Source organism: Pimephales promelas, chromosome 20, assembly GCF_988280905.1.
Source record: "Pimephales promelas chromosome 20, fPimPro1.hap1.1, whole genome shotgun sequence".
NCBI classification, from domain to species: Eukaryota; Metazoa; Chordata; class Actinopteri; order Cypriniformes; family Leuciscidae; genus Pimephales; species Pimephales promelas.
The window spans coordinates 23,837,060-23,850,448 of record NC_142788.1 but is presented as its reverse complement, the minus strand read 5'-3'; the positions used below and the strand labels follow the sequence as shown (position 1 = coordinate 23,850,448).

The window sequence follows — 13,389 nt, the reverse complement described above, 5'->3', positions numbered from 1 at the left end:
TGGACCAAGGAATACGACGTCGCTGTCCCTCCTTAGTCTTTCTAGGATGTACAGTAATCGTAACAGCTCAGAAATGGGCCGGTTTGTCCGAACTGAACATCACATTCCATTGAATAAGACTGTAAAGGTTATTTAAGTTTGTACATTTTAAGGTCTATGTATTAGTTTTAATGTATATGGAACAAAAACCTAATGTATGCTTATATGTAACTATAAATGTACTGTAAAATGTTTGAATCATGTGACCTTGTTTGGTTCGCAATAAAACTTTATGGTTATTTTTCCCCAAAACGATCTTCGTGTTTTCCTGAAGAAGACAATATAGCACAAGGCTGTTTGATCTCCTATTTACATCCGGAAGACGTATTTTAAAGAGTGTTTGCTCATCTGCAAGACGTCTATAGGACGTTTCCTGAAGATGTCAAATAGACGTTTAGAAGATGTCCCTAAGATGTAATGACTTAGAATGCATGTTAAACTGACATCTTATAAACGTCTATTTGACATCTGACAGGAAACGTCCTATAGCTGTCTTGCAGATGAGCAAACACTCTTTAAAATACATGTTCCAGATGTAAATAGGAGATCAAACAGCATTGTGCTATCTGGGTAGGTAGATGAAACTATAACACTGGGATATATCATCGGTGTAAAGCAAAAATGAAACGTCATTGGTTACCTCAGCTGATCAAAGGTCTCTTTTTAGTACAGTGTTGTGCGTCACAGTTTTTCTTTCCCAACCCAGCGCTCACGCCACCCCTGCACATTCTTTAACCAAGCATAATTTTAATTTCTCTGGTAGCTGTCAATGTTTGCATGTATTAACCGTGGCTCCTGGAACTGCTTTTCTGAGACCCGGTGTAATGGTCTGAGCAAGTTCGCGAGAAACGCGGCCTTAAACTAGGTCACGCATAAACCTGACCTGAGCATTGCTTACGTAAAAGAGATTTTAGAGACATCCTATGCAAGATACACTGGAAATGATTAGCTGAAAAGATACTTTGGCTTTTAACTGGCCAACTGTGTGACTGTGATAATGAAAGGTTACTAAATATAACATCACTTATCAATGACATGCAGATATGTGGTATCATAAAAACATTGCATTGTACTAAAATAATTAAATGGGTCGTTCTGAAGAGCATGAATTCAAGCATGGTGCGATAGGATGCCACATTTGCAATAAGTCAGTTTAGGAAATTTCATCCCTGCTCGATACTTCATGGGTATTATAGGACAGTGGAAGCATTGAGGAACTGTGCCAACTCGAACACAAAGTGGAAAAGCACGTAAAGTGACAGAGTGGGGTCACTGAGTGCTAAGGTGGATGGTGCGTAAAAGTAGCCAATTCTCTGCTGATTCCAAACTTCCACTGGCATTAATATCAGCACAAAAACTGTGTGGCGGGAGCATCATGGGATGGGTTTCCATGGCTCAGCAGCCGCATGCAAACCTCACAGGGCAAAGTACAATGCCAAGGGTTGGATGGAGTGGTGTAAAGCACACAGTCAGTCACTGGACTCTGGAGCAGTGGAAACATGTTCAGGCTTCTCTGTTTGGCAGTCTGATAGGCGAGTCTGGGTTTGGCGGATGCCAAAAGAACGTTACTGTCTTACTGCACTGTTCATGGTGTGGAGAGGCTGTTTTTCAGGGGCTAGGATAGGACCCTTACTTCCTGTGAAAGGAATTTTGAGTGCTTCAGCATACCAAGACATTTTGGAAGACTTGGTGAAGACTGTTTTCTACCAGGACTGCCCCAGTGCACAAAGCAATGTCCATAAAGACCAATTACTGTAATGAATATGTATTTAGGATGCAGTGTCATTAAAGTCCCGGTTGGTGGGATGGTCAGGGGTCAGTTGCGGTAAGACAGTCATAAGATCTAGTATTACCCACTAGCAGTTAGTCATGGGGCAGTCATTTTTACTTTTCCATATCAAATTAGTCTACATTTTTATCTAACTGATTTCAAAAAGATATGGACAGTACTAAAGAAAACTCTGTAAATACAATGATGATTTATTTTAGTAAAATCAGATAAAAATGTAGACTAATTTGATTAGGAAAAGTAATAGCTTTTAATAGCTAGCTAGCTAGCTAGCTAGCTAGCTAGATAGATAGATAGATAGATAGATAGATAGATAGATAGATAGATAGATAGATAGATAGATAGATAGATCGATCGATCGATAGATCGATCGATCGATAGATAGATAGATAGATAGATAGATAGAGATTACAATCTGAGATCTCTTGTCTGCTAGCGCCCCCCAATGTTACTTTTAAAAAGTTACCACATTTGCTTTTAAAGCATGATCTGAAGATTGATGTGATTCATACATGCATATACACATAATAAAGTTATTCTATGCACCAAATTATGTAGGCTACAAACTTTTTATTTCTGTTTACTTTCCATTACTTTGTATGTGTTTGCATTTTCTTTGGATTTCCAGCATGTAGGGAAGTTTGTATTGATTTATTTTTTAAATGGCAATGATTGGAATGGTTTGTAAAGATTTTTACATGCACTTAATCAATTTAAGGAAGAAAAAAACATCTAGTCAAACTGAGTAGTGCTTGTGTTTGAACCTTTGAACTTGTCACTCTTTCAGGTAATTGCAGTACTCTGGCCAGTAGATGGCCCTATATCATCAAGATAAGCTGTTCTGGAAATGACAGATTAACCTGCCTAGGGTGGTGCTATTTTTCTAGAAAACATGGCTTATGAACTCATTAGCACTATATGTATGTTGTCTACTGGCTGCTACTCAGCATACCAACTCACACACCACAGCAAATGACATCAGTGACTGATGACTTGAACTCAGTTGACCTGTGACAGCAGCCTGACATATTACATGTCAGCTGGATTGATGCCAAACCACAAACCACTTTCAATCAGATTTAACAGAATGTATTTATATCATACATATATTAGGTGGATTTTATGTTTAGATATTATTATTATAACCTATTAATTATGTAATGAGATTATAAAAACTGTTATATGTGAATTTAAGTAAATTTGGCCACTTGATTAATCAATTTCATTCATTTATTTGCTAGAATAGTATTAGCCTCAAGACTAGGCTAAATAACTTATGTGGGCCGGTGTCACATTTTTGGTTTTGTTCATGTCATGTGATTCTCTGTTTGTCATGCTAGCCTGCCATGTGTCTTGTCATTGGTTAATCGTATGTTCATTGTTCACAGGTGTCCCTTGTCTTGTCATTAGTCTGTGTATTTAAGCCCTCATGTTTGACATATGTCTTTGTCAGGTATTGTTTCCTGTAACATTTGTTGTGCGATTCTAAGTCCACAGATTTTTTTGTTATGCCACGTCGTGCTTTGTTTTAATAAACTTTGCATAAACTGCACTTGGGTTCTCACGCTACAACTTGCCGCCAGTGGATCCCTCACAGGTATATAGCTATTATGTTAGGCTGTGTCTTAAGTAGCCAACTAGAGATGAGGCAAGGGGCAATCAGTCTAACTTTCTAGTATCAAATGACCAATCTATGTTTTTATATTACTGACTTGAAACAGTTATGAATGATCTTAAAGAAAAAAATGTGATGACAAGTTGTAAGACTAGTCTTAGCCTGGGGCCAGTTGCTTAATCTGCTGAACTAGTCTTACAAGTTAGTCATACTGTTTCAAGTCTAATTTGATCATGAATTTGAAAAGTAAGACATACTAAAGCTAGTTGTTCGTACGCCTACTAGTTCTTAACAGGCTGCGTTTATGCAACTGGCCCCTGATTACGATAGGCTAAATTGGGGGGATAAGCAGGAGCAGAGCAGCTGTGGTGGAGCCAACACGGAATTGTTTACACGTAGGCCTACGCCTAGCCCTTGCTTGTTCATATGTCAATCAACTGAGGAAATTTAAATGCAGTCAGCTTTCTTATTCAAATACACAGTTAAGTCCGACACAAACTGTTTCAAGAAACCAATTCGACGATTACGTAAGAATTTGGCCTGACACCTTGCGTGTTGATAAAGCTGTAATTAAAATCCAGTCATCATAACCATACGTATAACATTTCTGGCTGCTATTCTGCTAAACATTTACGCACATTGCGTTGGTTTGGCGTTAATAAAAATCAGTTTGTTTTGTTTTTAAGCATAATTTTAACAAACTAGGGAATAATATAGTTTATGGTTACAAAAAAAAAGAACCTAGAGAACGTTCCTTGTGGTTCCCAAAATAACCAAACAGAAACCATATGGAAGCGTTCTGTTTTACTCACTTTGCTCATTAGGCCTAAGCATGTTGTCTAGGTTCAGCAGATGTTGTAGGCCACGCCACGTTCTCTGATTCTGCAGGGATTTTAAAATCAAATTGAAGGATATTTAGGACCTGCGCAAATAAAATTAATGCCTAGCTAAAAGAAACACCCTAAACCGTGAAAGGGCTGCAAAAGCTCCGATTTAAATAACTCATAGTTATAATTAAATTACAGGTTTTGACAAATGAATGCATAATAAACCGTGCTATTTCAGCCTTTAAAAAATATGGAAGGAATTTTACTGTGGACTGAATGAAAATGCAAGAAAGAGGTTTATGGAACAGCAGAAATATAACAGTTAACGTTACCCTGGTAACCCCTGTATACAAAGAAGCTTCGCTTCGATGGCGAATTTTGGGTTTGTGAACCGGTTCAGTGATTCATGGAAAAGATTCAATCCAAAGGAATTGAACTCCGAGTCCTGAAAAAATCAGGCAGGCACCGCAACAGCTGCTGACAACATGCGTTCGTAATGTGTGCGGGCCACCGTCACATCGTTAAGTTCAAACTATTATGTAAAGAAATGAATGTCATAGTGTAATGATAGGTCCTTTATTAACACAAAAACCAGTCAGAGCTGCTTAGTTCTTCAACCCCTTCTGCTTACTTGACACTTTCAGTCTCGCTGTTTTGCAGTGGTTAATGTAGGCGGAGTTTAAGTCACTGCTTCCAAAACAAGAACGTGTATCGACACAAGGACTGAAGTTACTGCCTGCCACCCGGGAGGAGAGATGCGAAGAGCTGCAATGATTTCATAGACAGCAGTCCCCATATTTGATGTTAAAGAGGTAACGCCAAACGCTCTGTTTGAATGATATTGAGTTTTTTTTTTTACTTGTTGATCTATTCTGTGCCCAGAGCAGTGGCATTGAGAAATCCAAGATGGTCAATGGCTGTACATTCCTGTTTGGGACATGCTGTAACAAATGTGTTAAGAGCAGTAATTCAGTTATTTAATGTATGATGTGCTGCTCTCATTGGTGGCTTTGTTAGTCAGAATGAACTTCCTGTAGTTTGTTTTTTGCTGATTAGAGATATATTTAAGTGCAGATCTTTTTACTAAGAGACAAACTATTTGAAAAGATTCTGGTGTTATGAATGTGTCATCATGGCTAAGTTAGTTTCAGTCTCAGTATCCTTTTTCATTGCTGATGATGGATGATCACCAACTATTTACTAAGAACCTATTCATAAATATGTTTATACTGTGGTTTATACTACTGTAGTTGCACCACAACCCTGGAAGAACATGGAAGCATCTGAAGAGTCCATAAGAATGACTTCTGACCCCCAGAGCAAAACATTTCTACAGAGTCCAGATACACTAATACATCTAGAGAAAAGCCCATCTGCTAAATCAGGTAAGTATTCCTTATAACAGTTAACAGGAGAAAATTAAACATGTCCAATGTTTTTAGTTTTTGATGTCAAAGTCTGTGCATCCATTCAAACTTTACTAAAACAGATCTGTACATGACAAAATAGGCGGGATGCTTGACATCCATTCTTGAAATTTGCAAATTTCCAGTTCTTTTGATATTAAAGATTTGTTTGGTAATCTTTTAGAATTAGAAATCTTTCTCATGCAAGTTTCATAATTTGCTTGTAAATGATAAGAAGCACATAGAACATGTTGACTTAGTTGTGCAACGGTTATATAATCCAAAAAATAATAACTAATGGAACCCCATTGTTACTGTACATATTTTACAGCTGTGATGTTGTAATCAATCAGTCATATATAGTCAAATAATTACAGTTTGATAGTTATATTGTAGCTAATTATAGGAGATTAGTGTGCATTTATCCAGAATGATTATAGAGTCCGCAATAAAGCAATTCATACTCTTTCATTATGAAACAAAACTCATGAACGAAAGCCATGGGAGCATGTGTTTGAGTATAGGGATTGCAGTGATGATGATTTTTGTGAAATACTGTAACATTCCATATTCATGGCTTTATTTTGATTGTATACTGGCACTGTTGAATCTATGTAGTAATGTGAGAGCCATATTAAAGTATTTAAATGCTTGTCTTATGATGCTTGCATATGTATATTGTACCTGTCAGTGCAATCTTTTTCAAAGATCCTCCTCTCTCTGTAGGTAATGGTGCAGCGCTGGTGTTGTGTTCCGTGTCTGTGGCCTGCCTGAGTGGGTTGATGATGGGTTATGAGATGAGTCTGATATCAGGAGCTTTGCTTCAACTCAGGGATGCTTTGACTCTCTCCTGCCCGGAGCAAGAGCAAGTCGTTGGGTCTCTTCTGTTTGGAGCTTTCCTCCTCTCTCTGGGTGGCGGCACCATCCTGGACCGTTACGGACGGCGGTTCTCTATCATCCTCACAGCGCTGCTGTGTGTGCTGGGCACGCTTCTGAGTGTGTGTGTGGTGTCATTTTGGGCGCTAGTTGTCGGACGGATGTTGGTCGGCATGGCGGTAGCGCTGTCAGGCACAGCGTCTTGCCTGTATGCGGCGGAAGTGGCACCGGCCACCTGGCGTGGACGGTGCGTGTGTGTGTATGAGTTAATGGTAGTTTTAGGGATGCTGTTGGGTTTTGGACTGAGTTGGGCGTTCGCAGGTGTCCCGGATGGATGGAGGTTTACGTTCGCTGGTGTGCTGCTCCCTGCTTTGCTGCAAGCCAGCATAATGCCGCTGTTGCCGCAGAGTCCGCGCTTTTTGCTCGCCCAACAGCGTGGGAAAGAGGCTCACGCCACTCTCCTCCGTCTCCGCGCTGGGATCGAAGGGGTAGACGCGGTGGAGGACGAACTTCAGGCGATTCGCATGGCACTGGGGGCGGAGCGCCAGCACGGCTTCCTGGACCTCTTCCGTTCCCGTGACAACATGCTTCAGAGGCTACTTGTTGGCGCTGCGCTGGTTTTCTTGCAGCAGGCTACGGGACAGCCCAATATTTTGGCGTACGCGTCAACTGTTCTCAGCAGCGTGGGCTTCCATGGGAACGAGGCAGCGACTCTTGCTTCCACCGGGTTTGGTGTGGTTAAAGTGGGCGGGACCATTCCTGCAGTCTTTCTAGTGGACAAAGTGGGGCCTAAAGCCCTTCTGTGTGTTGGAGCCGTCATTATGACGTTGTCAACGGCAACCCTGGGGGCCGTTACTATGCAGAGCCGCACACATGTTTCCAGTCTTTGCAAAGGCCCCATAAATAAAGCAAACCTCACGGTACTTGGGATGGAAGATGAGACTGATATCCAGACTAACACTCCACTGGGCTTACACCAGCCTTCTGATTATGAACTTCAAACCAAGCACAAATCAGATCCTTTCCACACTAACAATGACACTAAGGGACATTGGATTTTAAACTACACCTATGATCACAGAACAGCATTGATGGACCCTGCTGAGGGTTCTTCAAAAATTGCTCCTCAATCTCTTCATGTTAATGAGGTGTCGCCCTCTCTAAAATGGATCTCGCTGGTCAGCCTGCTGGTGTATGTAGCTGGATTCTCCATCAGCTTGGGACCAAGTAAGTGACCAGTCCTGTTAAGTGACATTCCTGTTAAAGGGTTAGGTCACTCAAAAAAATTGCCCATTATTTGCTCACCCTGAAGCCATGCTAGGTGTAAATGACGTTCTTCTTTTAGAGTACAGAGTTATATCAAAAAATGTTCCTTCATTTGGCTCTTCCAAGCTTTATAATGGGAGCGAATGGCTATAGAAAATTTGAAGCCCCCAAAAAAGTGCATCCATCCATGATAAAAATACTCCACGCTTCTCTGGGGGTTTAATGTAGGCCTTCTGAAATGAAGCCATGGGTTTTTGTAAGAGAAATACCCATATTTATAACTTTTTGATCTAAAATGACTAGCTTCGGCAGATGACCGTATGCATACAAAGTTGAATTGCACCACAAGAGTAACCCGTGGCGTATGTAGGAGCATCATAGAGCTTAGAGTCTCAAATAAGGCTTTGCAACAAACTGAAGCTCCTCTTCTATTATATAGAAATCCTCTGACATTTCTCTTCAAAATGGCTGATTCGCGACCGGTGTTTTGTTTTGCTCTGAGCTTCCACATTCATCATTACGCTGTGTGCCGGGGTCAGGGGTTAGTCTTCCACCGTAAATCGATAAGTACAGCCGTCTGCCGGAAGCTAATGATTATAGTTTCTAAAGATTTAAATATGGATATTTTCCTTACACGAATGTATGGCTTCACTTCAGAAGGCCTTAATTAACCCCCTGGAGCCATTTTTTTTTTATCATGGATGGATGCACTTTTTTGGTCTTCAAATTTTCTCCAGCCATTCACTCTCATTATAAATAGCCAAGACATTTTTTTTTCCTTCGGTTGTATGTCAAAAGAAGAATTTCATATACACCTAGGATGGCTTCAGGGTGAGTAAATCATGGACTATTTTTCATTTTTGGGTTAACTAACCCTTTAGAAGGATAATTCACCCCCCAAATTATTCTTTCATAATTTTAACAAGCTGTTATTTCATCCTCTCACTTTTTAACCAAACTTATTTCTGTCTGTGTAATCCTCTAACACCAGTGGTTCATGTGGTTTTGAGTGCGATCTTCCCGACTGGCATCCGTGGAAAGGCTGTGTCCGTCATCTCTGCTTTTAACTGGGCCACAAATTTACTCATATCGATGACCTTCCTTACCATGACAGGTAACACACAAACAAGCACAGAGAGGTTATTTACAGATTTGAGATCAGTAGGTCATCATGACCCAGTTATATTGTAGGGTGCAGTCAGTGTATATATATCAGTATCTAGCTTCTGATGGTCATCCAAGAAAACCATGAAGATTGAGGCTTTATTTCTCAATTTTAGAAAAGTGGTTAATTGGTCCTTTCTAATGGGGTCAGCGGTTGCTGATTTGATGCTTTTTTACTCGGTGACCTTGTTCTGACACTACGAGGAGGAAAATATTATTTTTCTCATGCTTATAGTTAGTGATTTGTTCAAATCCATAAGTCTAAGTATGACATTTTAATATGAAACCTGTCCCTTATTGACATGACTACAGCACAGACATACAGTAAATGGTATTAAAATTCAAATTGAGTCTGACAAAGGCACCATGATAGGAGTTTTCAGGAGTTGTGTAAGAGTTCATTTAGCCATAGATCATTAACTACTGTAACAAGGTAAAAAGTGTTGTTTAGATTCGAGTTAATATTCTGGAAAAACAGTGGATCAATTATTAATGTTAGACTTTAACCCATCATGTTGTTCCCATAGCTTTCAAGCATTGCTATAGTCTTGCTATGTCTTGATATTATCACACCTTTTCTTAAATAGTATCAACAAGTTAAAGGGATAGTTCACCCCAAAATAAACATTTTGTCATCATTTACTAACCCTCATGTTGTTCCAAAACTATACGTGTTTATTTCTTCTGTTGAACACAAAAGATATTTTGAATAATGTTGGTAAGCTCACAGTTGACGATTGCAATTGACTTGCATAGTAACAAAAATACTATGGAAGTCAATGGCTAACTGTCTGGTTACTGACCAGAAGAAAAAAACTTCATGTATCATCAGACTGTAGACTAATTTGTATGAAATACTGTTACTATAATACTCATTGAGGGCTGTATTAGTTCTAAGCACGGATTGTGTGTTTAGAGGCAGTCTGCCAAACATTCATTTGCCACCTGTGGGGATGTTCCTGCAGAGATGGAATGAAAAAACAAGAAATACTAACTTTTCCACAGAACAATAAACAAAAAAAGATTTTTGTATCAGAAAGGAGTGTTTTTCAGAGTGTAATGTGTTGTGGTTGTAGAGAGGATCGGCCTGCCCACCGTGATCTTCTCCTATGCTGCTATGAGCTTTGTGTTGGTGGTGTTTGTGATTGTATTCGTGCCAGAGACGAAAGGCCGATCACTGGAACAGATCTCTAAGGAACTTGCCATGAAGTGAGTACACGCACTCAAATGCATCTCATGTTACTTGTTTTCAAATGAAGTTAATTAGTGACATAATTAAGGCATCACTTTTACTTCATCATTGCTCATATGTAGTCAAATTTGCCATTGTAAGACAATAATTTATTTTAATTAATACTATTAAATTATTTAATATATGTTTTATTGTAAATATTAAATCTTAAACCTATATGTAGAATTCAGAAACCCTTGTTTAGGGATTAGGCCGTTAAGTGAACTGCAGCCAAAAACGTAAGAGACTGAATGTGATTCAAGCCCTGAGTTCTTTTCTTTCTCTGCATTTTTCTGAACATTGTGGAAGCCATAGATATGTATACACAGATTCCACATTTGTGACGTATCCGCCTACGTTTCAGATGCTGTCGTCACTCACTGTAAAAAAAAAAGGTTTTCAAGACGCCACAACATTGCGCAGCAATGTTTTGTGGTTTTGTTTTGTGTATTTACATGTATTAACATAGTTAATTTACTATAGTTTAAAAAGCTGCAATATTAAGTTATGTTAGCTAACTTTGCTTGTCTGTCATCTGCAGATGTCAATTGCAGATATAGATACATCCGTATAACTATGGTTGCAGATGCACAGTCAACTTGCTCTCGAGTGTTCACTGACCATTCCAATATGCCTGAACGGCTTGCGTATAGCGGCCCGTAGAAAGAGCTGCTAATGAGGAATCGATATATATATATATAGTGTAAGCGTTCATTTCCGGAAGAGACGTTTGTACGTAAAGGTCACATGCTTTTGATTCTCCCAGCAAAAACGCCACGAGTCCCTCACAAAAAAATCTGTCTACAGGCTTACATAGACAACCTAGAAAGTCTGAGAAGTTGTCACAAGCTTCTTAACACAATGGCAATAGAAAAACGATTAATATATTGAAAAAATAGACTTTAAATGTATCATTTTTAGGGTTGTCAAAGTCAAAGTGATTTTTTTTTTCCTTTCTTTCTGTTTCACATATTAAAAATATTTACTATTTTAAAACTTTTGTAGCTTTAATAAGGATTCATTTATAATTTATGCAGTGAAGACTGTGAAATGTTTGATAACTTTATTAAATTTCTGTATATTTTCAACCTGTTAGACCTACCTAAGGTTACATGGGTCAAAAACAATGAAAACAAAAACTTTTTTGTGCATTATGGCAAGTAAAAATCTGAACCTGTCTGACTGGGACCAATAGAAATAATCCTTAGCGTTGAGCCCTAAAATATAGAAAAGGCACAGCTAAATATGACATTTATTATAATGAAAATTAGAAGGTGTTATTTTTTAAAGCCTAATAAATGTTCAAATCGACAGCTTTCAATAATCCCGTAATGTTGAATGGCTATAATTAATGGCTAAAATTGAATCAGTAGCAGTATTGGTATCGGGGATACTCGCCTTCATTAATAAAAATATGTCATTAAACAAATATTTAAAATATACTGTCTTCTTTATGTTGTTTGTACATTCATTTGTGAAAAATGTGAAATTATTACAATATAGAGATGCATTAAATATTTTAATGTTAGGTGCGATTAATCACAATTTATCACATCCAAATTTTACAACACTAATAGTCGTATTTATTAAATTAAACATTCCCATAGTTTTACAAAGAATGAGAGAGAATATCCAGAACATCACAGTGACTTATGAAACATATTTTTGTAGCAACCTGTTCTATACACACACACCCCTTTCAGCTAAATATTTGGAAACATACAATCAAAAAACTTTCTTTTTACAATGCTTGGCATTTGCCCCATTCTGCATGCATCAGGGAGTTAATGTTCTAAAGTGCATCACGTAACGATTAGACACGTGTCCTGTTTTGTAGGAATCACCTGAGCAGCACACTGCTGTGTCATAGAAGAAAACACCAGACAACAGCACAACCCTCACTGGAGGAAAAGGCTCTTGCAAGCATTTGACTTTTTACCTAGATGAAGAGTGGAAGAGCACTAGCATATTTGCATTTGCATTGTTCTCTATGTCGTCGGACAACTTACAGGGCAGCCAAACCTGTAACTACACCGATCTACTGTGTAGAAGAGATATGACTAATTAATGCTGTCATGTCTTCGTTAAAGCAAACAATTTTGCTTAAGCCTTACCATGGCACGATGGGTCAGTTGAGATGAATTTAATATGTCAATCTGATTTATTTGTATTAAGTTTTAAAAAGCATTGTAAGTAGTTTTGGACTCGGAGATTTTACAACTCACTGTTATGAAATGTTTTGGAAGTTATAATCATGCCATGTCAACTTAAAGATATTCTGTGGCCCGGCCACACAGGCCTATCAGTATTTGTGTGCTGAGCACCACCATAGACAACACTTCAAGGTGTCACTGATTTGAGATGCCTTCGTGCCATCAGATTACACAAGCAATATGTAATATGACAAAATGGAATTTGGTTAATTTAAAAAATATATGTGATTTTAGTAAAAAAAGAAACGTTTCCTGCTCCGTTATTTATGCATCAAAAAGAATTTGTATTGTTAAAACACATTTTCTAATTATAAATCATTAAATAAAAAACTGCATATAAATATAGTTACGATTGTAGCAAGTTAAGTAAATTGATTGCATGACTTTCTTGTGGTACATGTGACTTGTTTACATTGGTTGAAACGCTAACGCTTGTTGAGCAGTTATATGAGGGATGATACTTTTTAGTTCTTTTAACATACCCGCTGATGTTTATTCATGTTTTTTTATTCGTTTTTCCGTACCATAACTGCGAAAAAATTATATGATTAATAATTTGACGTTTTTTTTTTACCTATCAAAATAAGTTAAGCAAGTTATACAAGAATCAACTCATTTTTTAAAAGTCAGTATAATGTAATTTAAGTTGAAATGTCTTAAACATCCTAAAAATGTAAGGCAGCCACTTTTTTATAGTGTAGTAGAACAGAGGATAAAATCATGCCACAAAAGTGCTCCAAAACATTTTTAAAAAAAAAATACTTTTACAACTTTTTTACTGAATTTTTATTTATTTATTTATTTTTTTAAATGTGGTTGCTTGTAACCAGGTTTTATACGGCCTTTGCCACTTTCGAGTGATTTCAGTGTCAGAAATAAAATATGAACAGGCCTACACTGCTAATTGTGAGGAAAATCTGCAGATTGGATATATACATAAAATGAAACCATAATCAAATGAAC

The 13,389-nt window shown here is 38.0% G+C and overlaps 1 protein-coding gene across 1 annotated transcript; it reads left to right on the top strand.

Moving 5' to 3' along the window:
- The first annotated feature begins 3,285 nt into the window (after positions 1-3,285).
- On the top strand, positions 3,286-12,489 carry slc2a12 (solute carrier family 2 member 12). The gene is made up of 7 exons (XM_089124192.1): positions 3,286-3,425; positions 4,943-5,082; positions 5,521-5,655; positions 6,403-7,779; positions 8,810-8,932; positions 10,059-10,191; positions 12,051-12,489. The coding sequence occupies exons 3-7, from the start codon at positions 5,544-5,546 to the stop codon at positions 12,142-12,144; spliced, it is 1,839 nt and encodes a 612-aa protein (XP_088980318.1). The 5' UTR covers positions 3,286-3,425; positions 4,943-5,082; positions 5,521-5,543; the 3' UTR covers positions 12,145-12,489.
- The last annotated feature ends 900 nt before the right edge of the window (positions 12,490-13,389 follow it).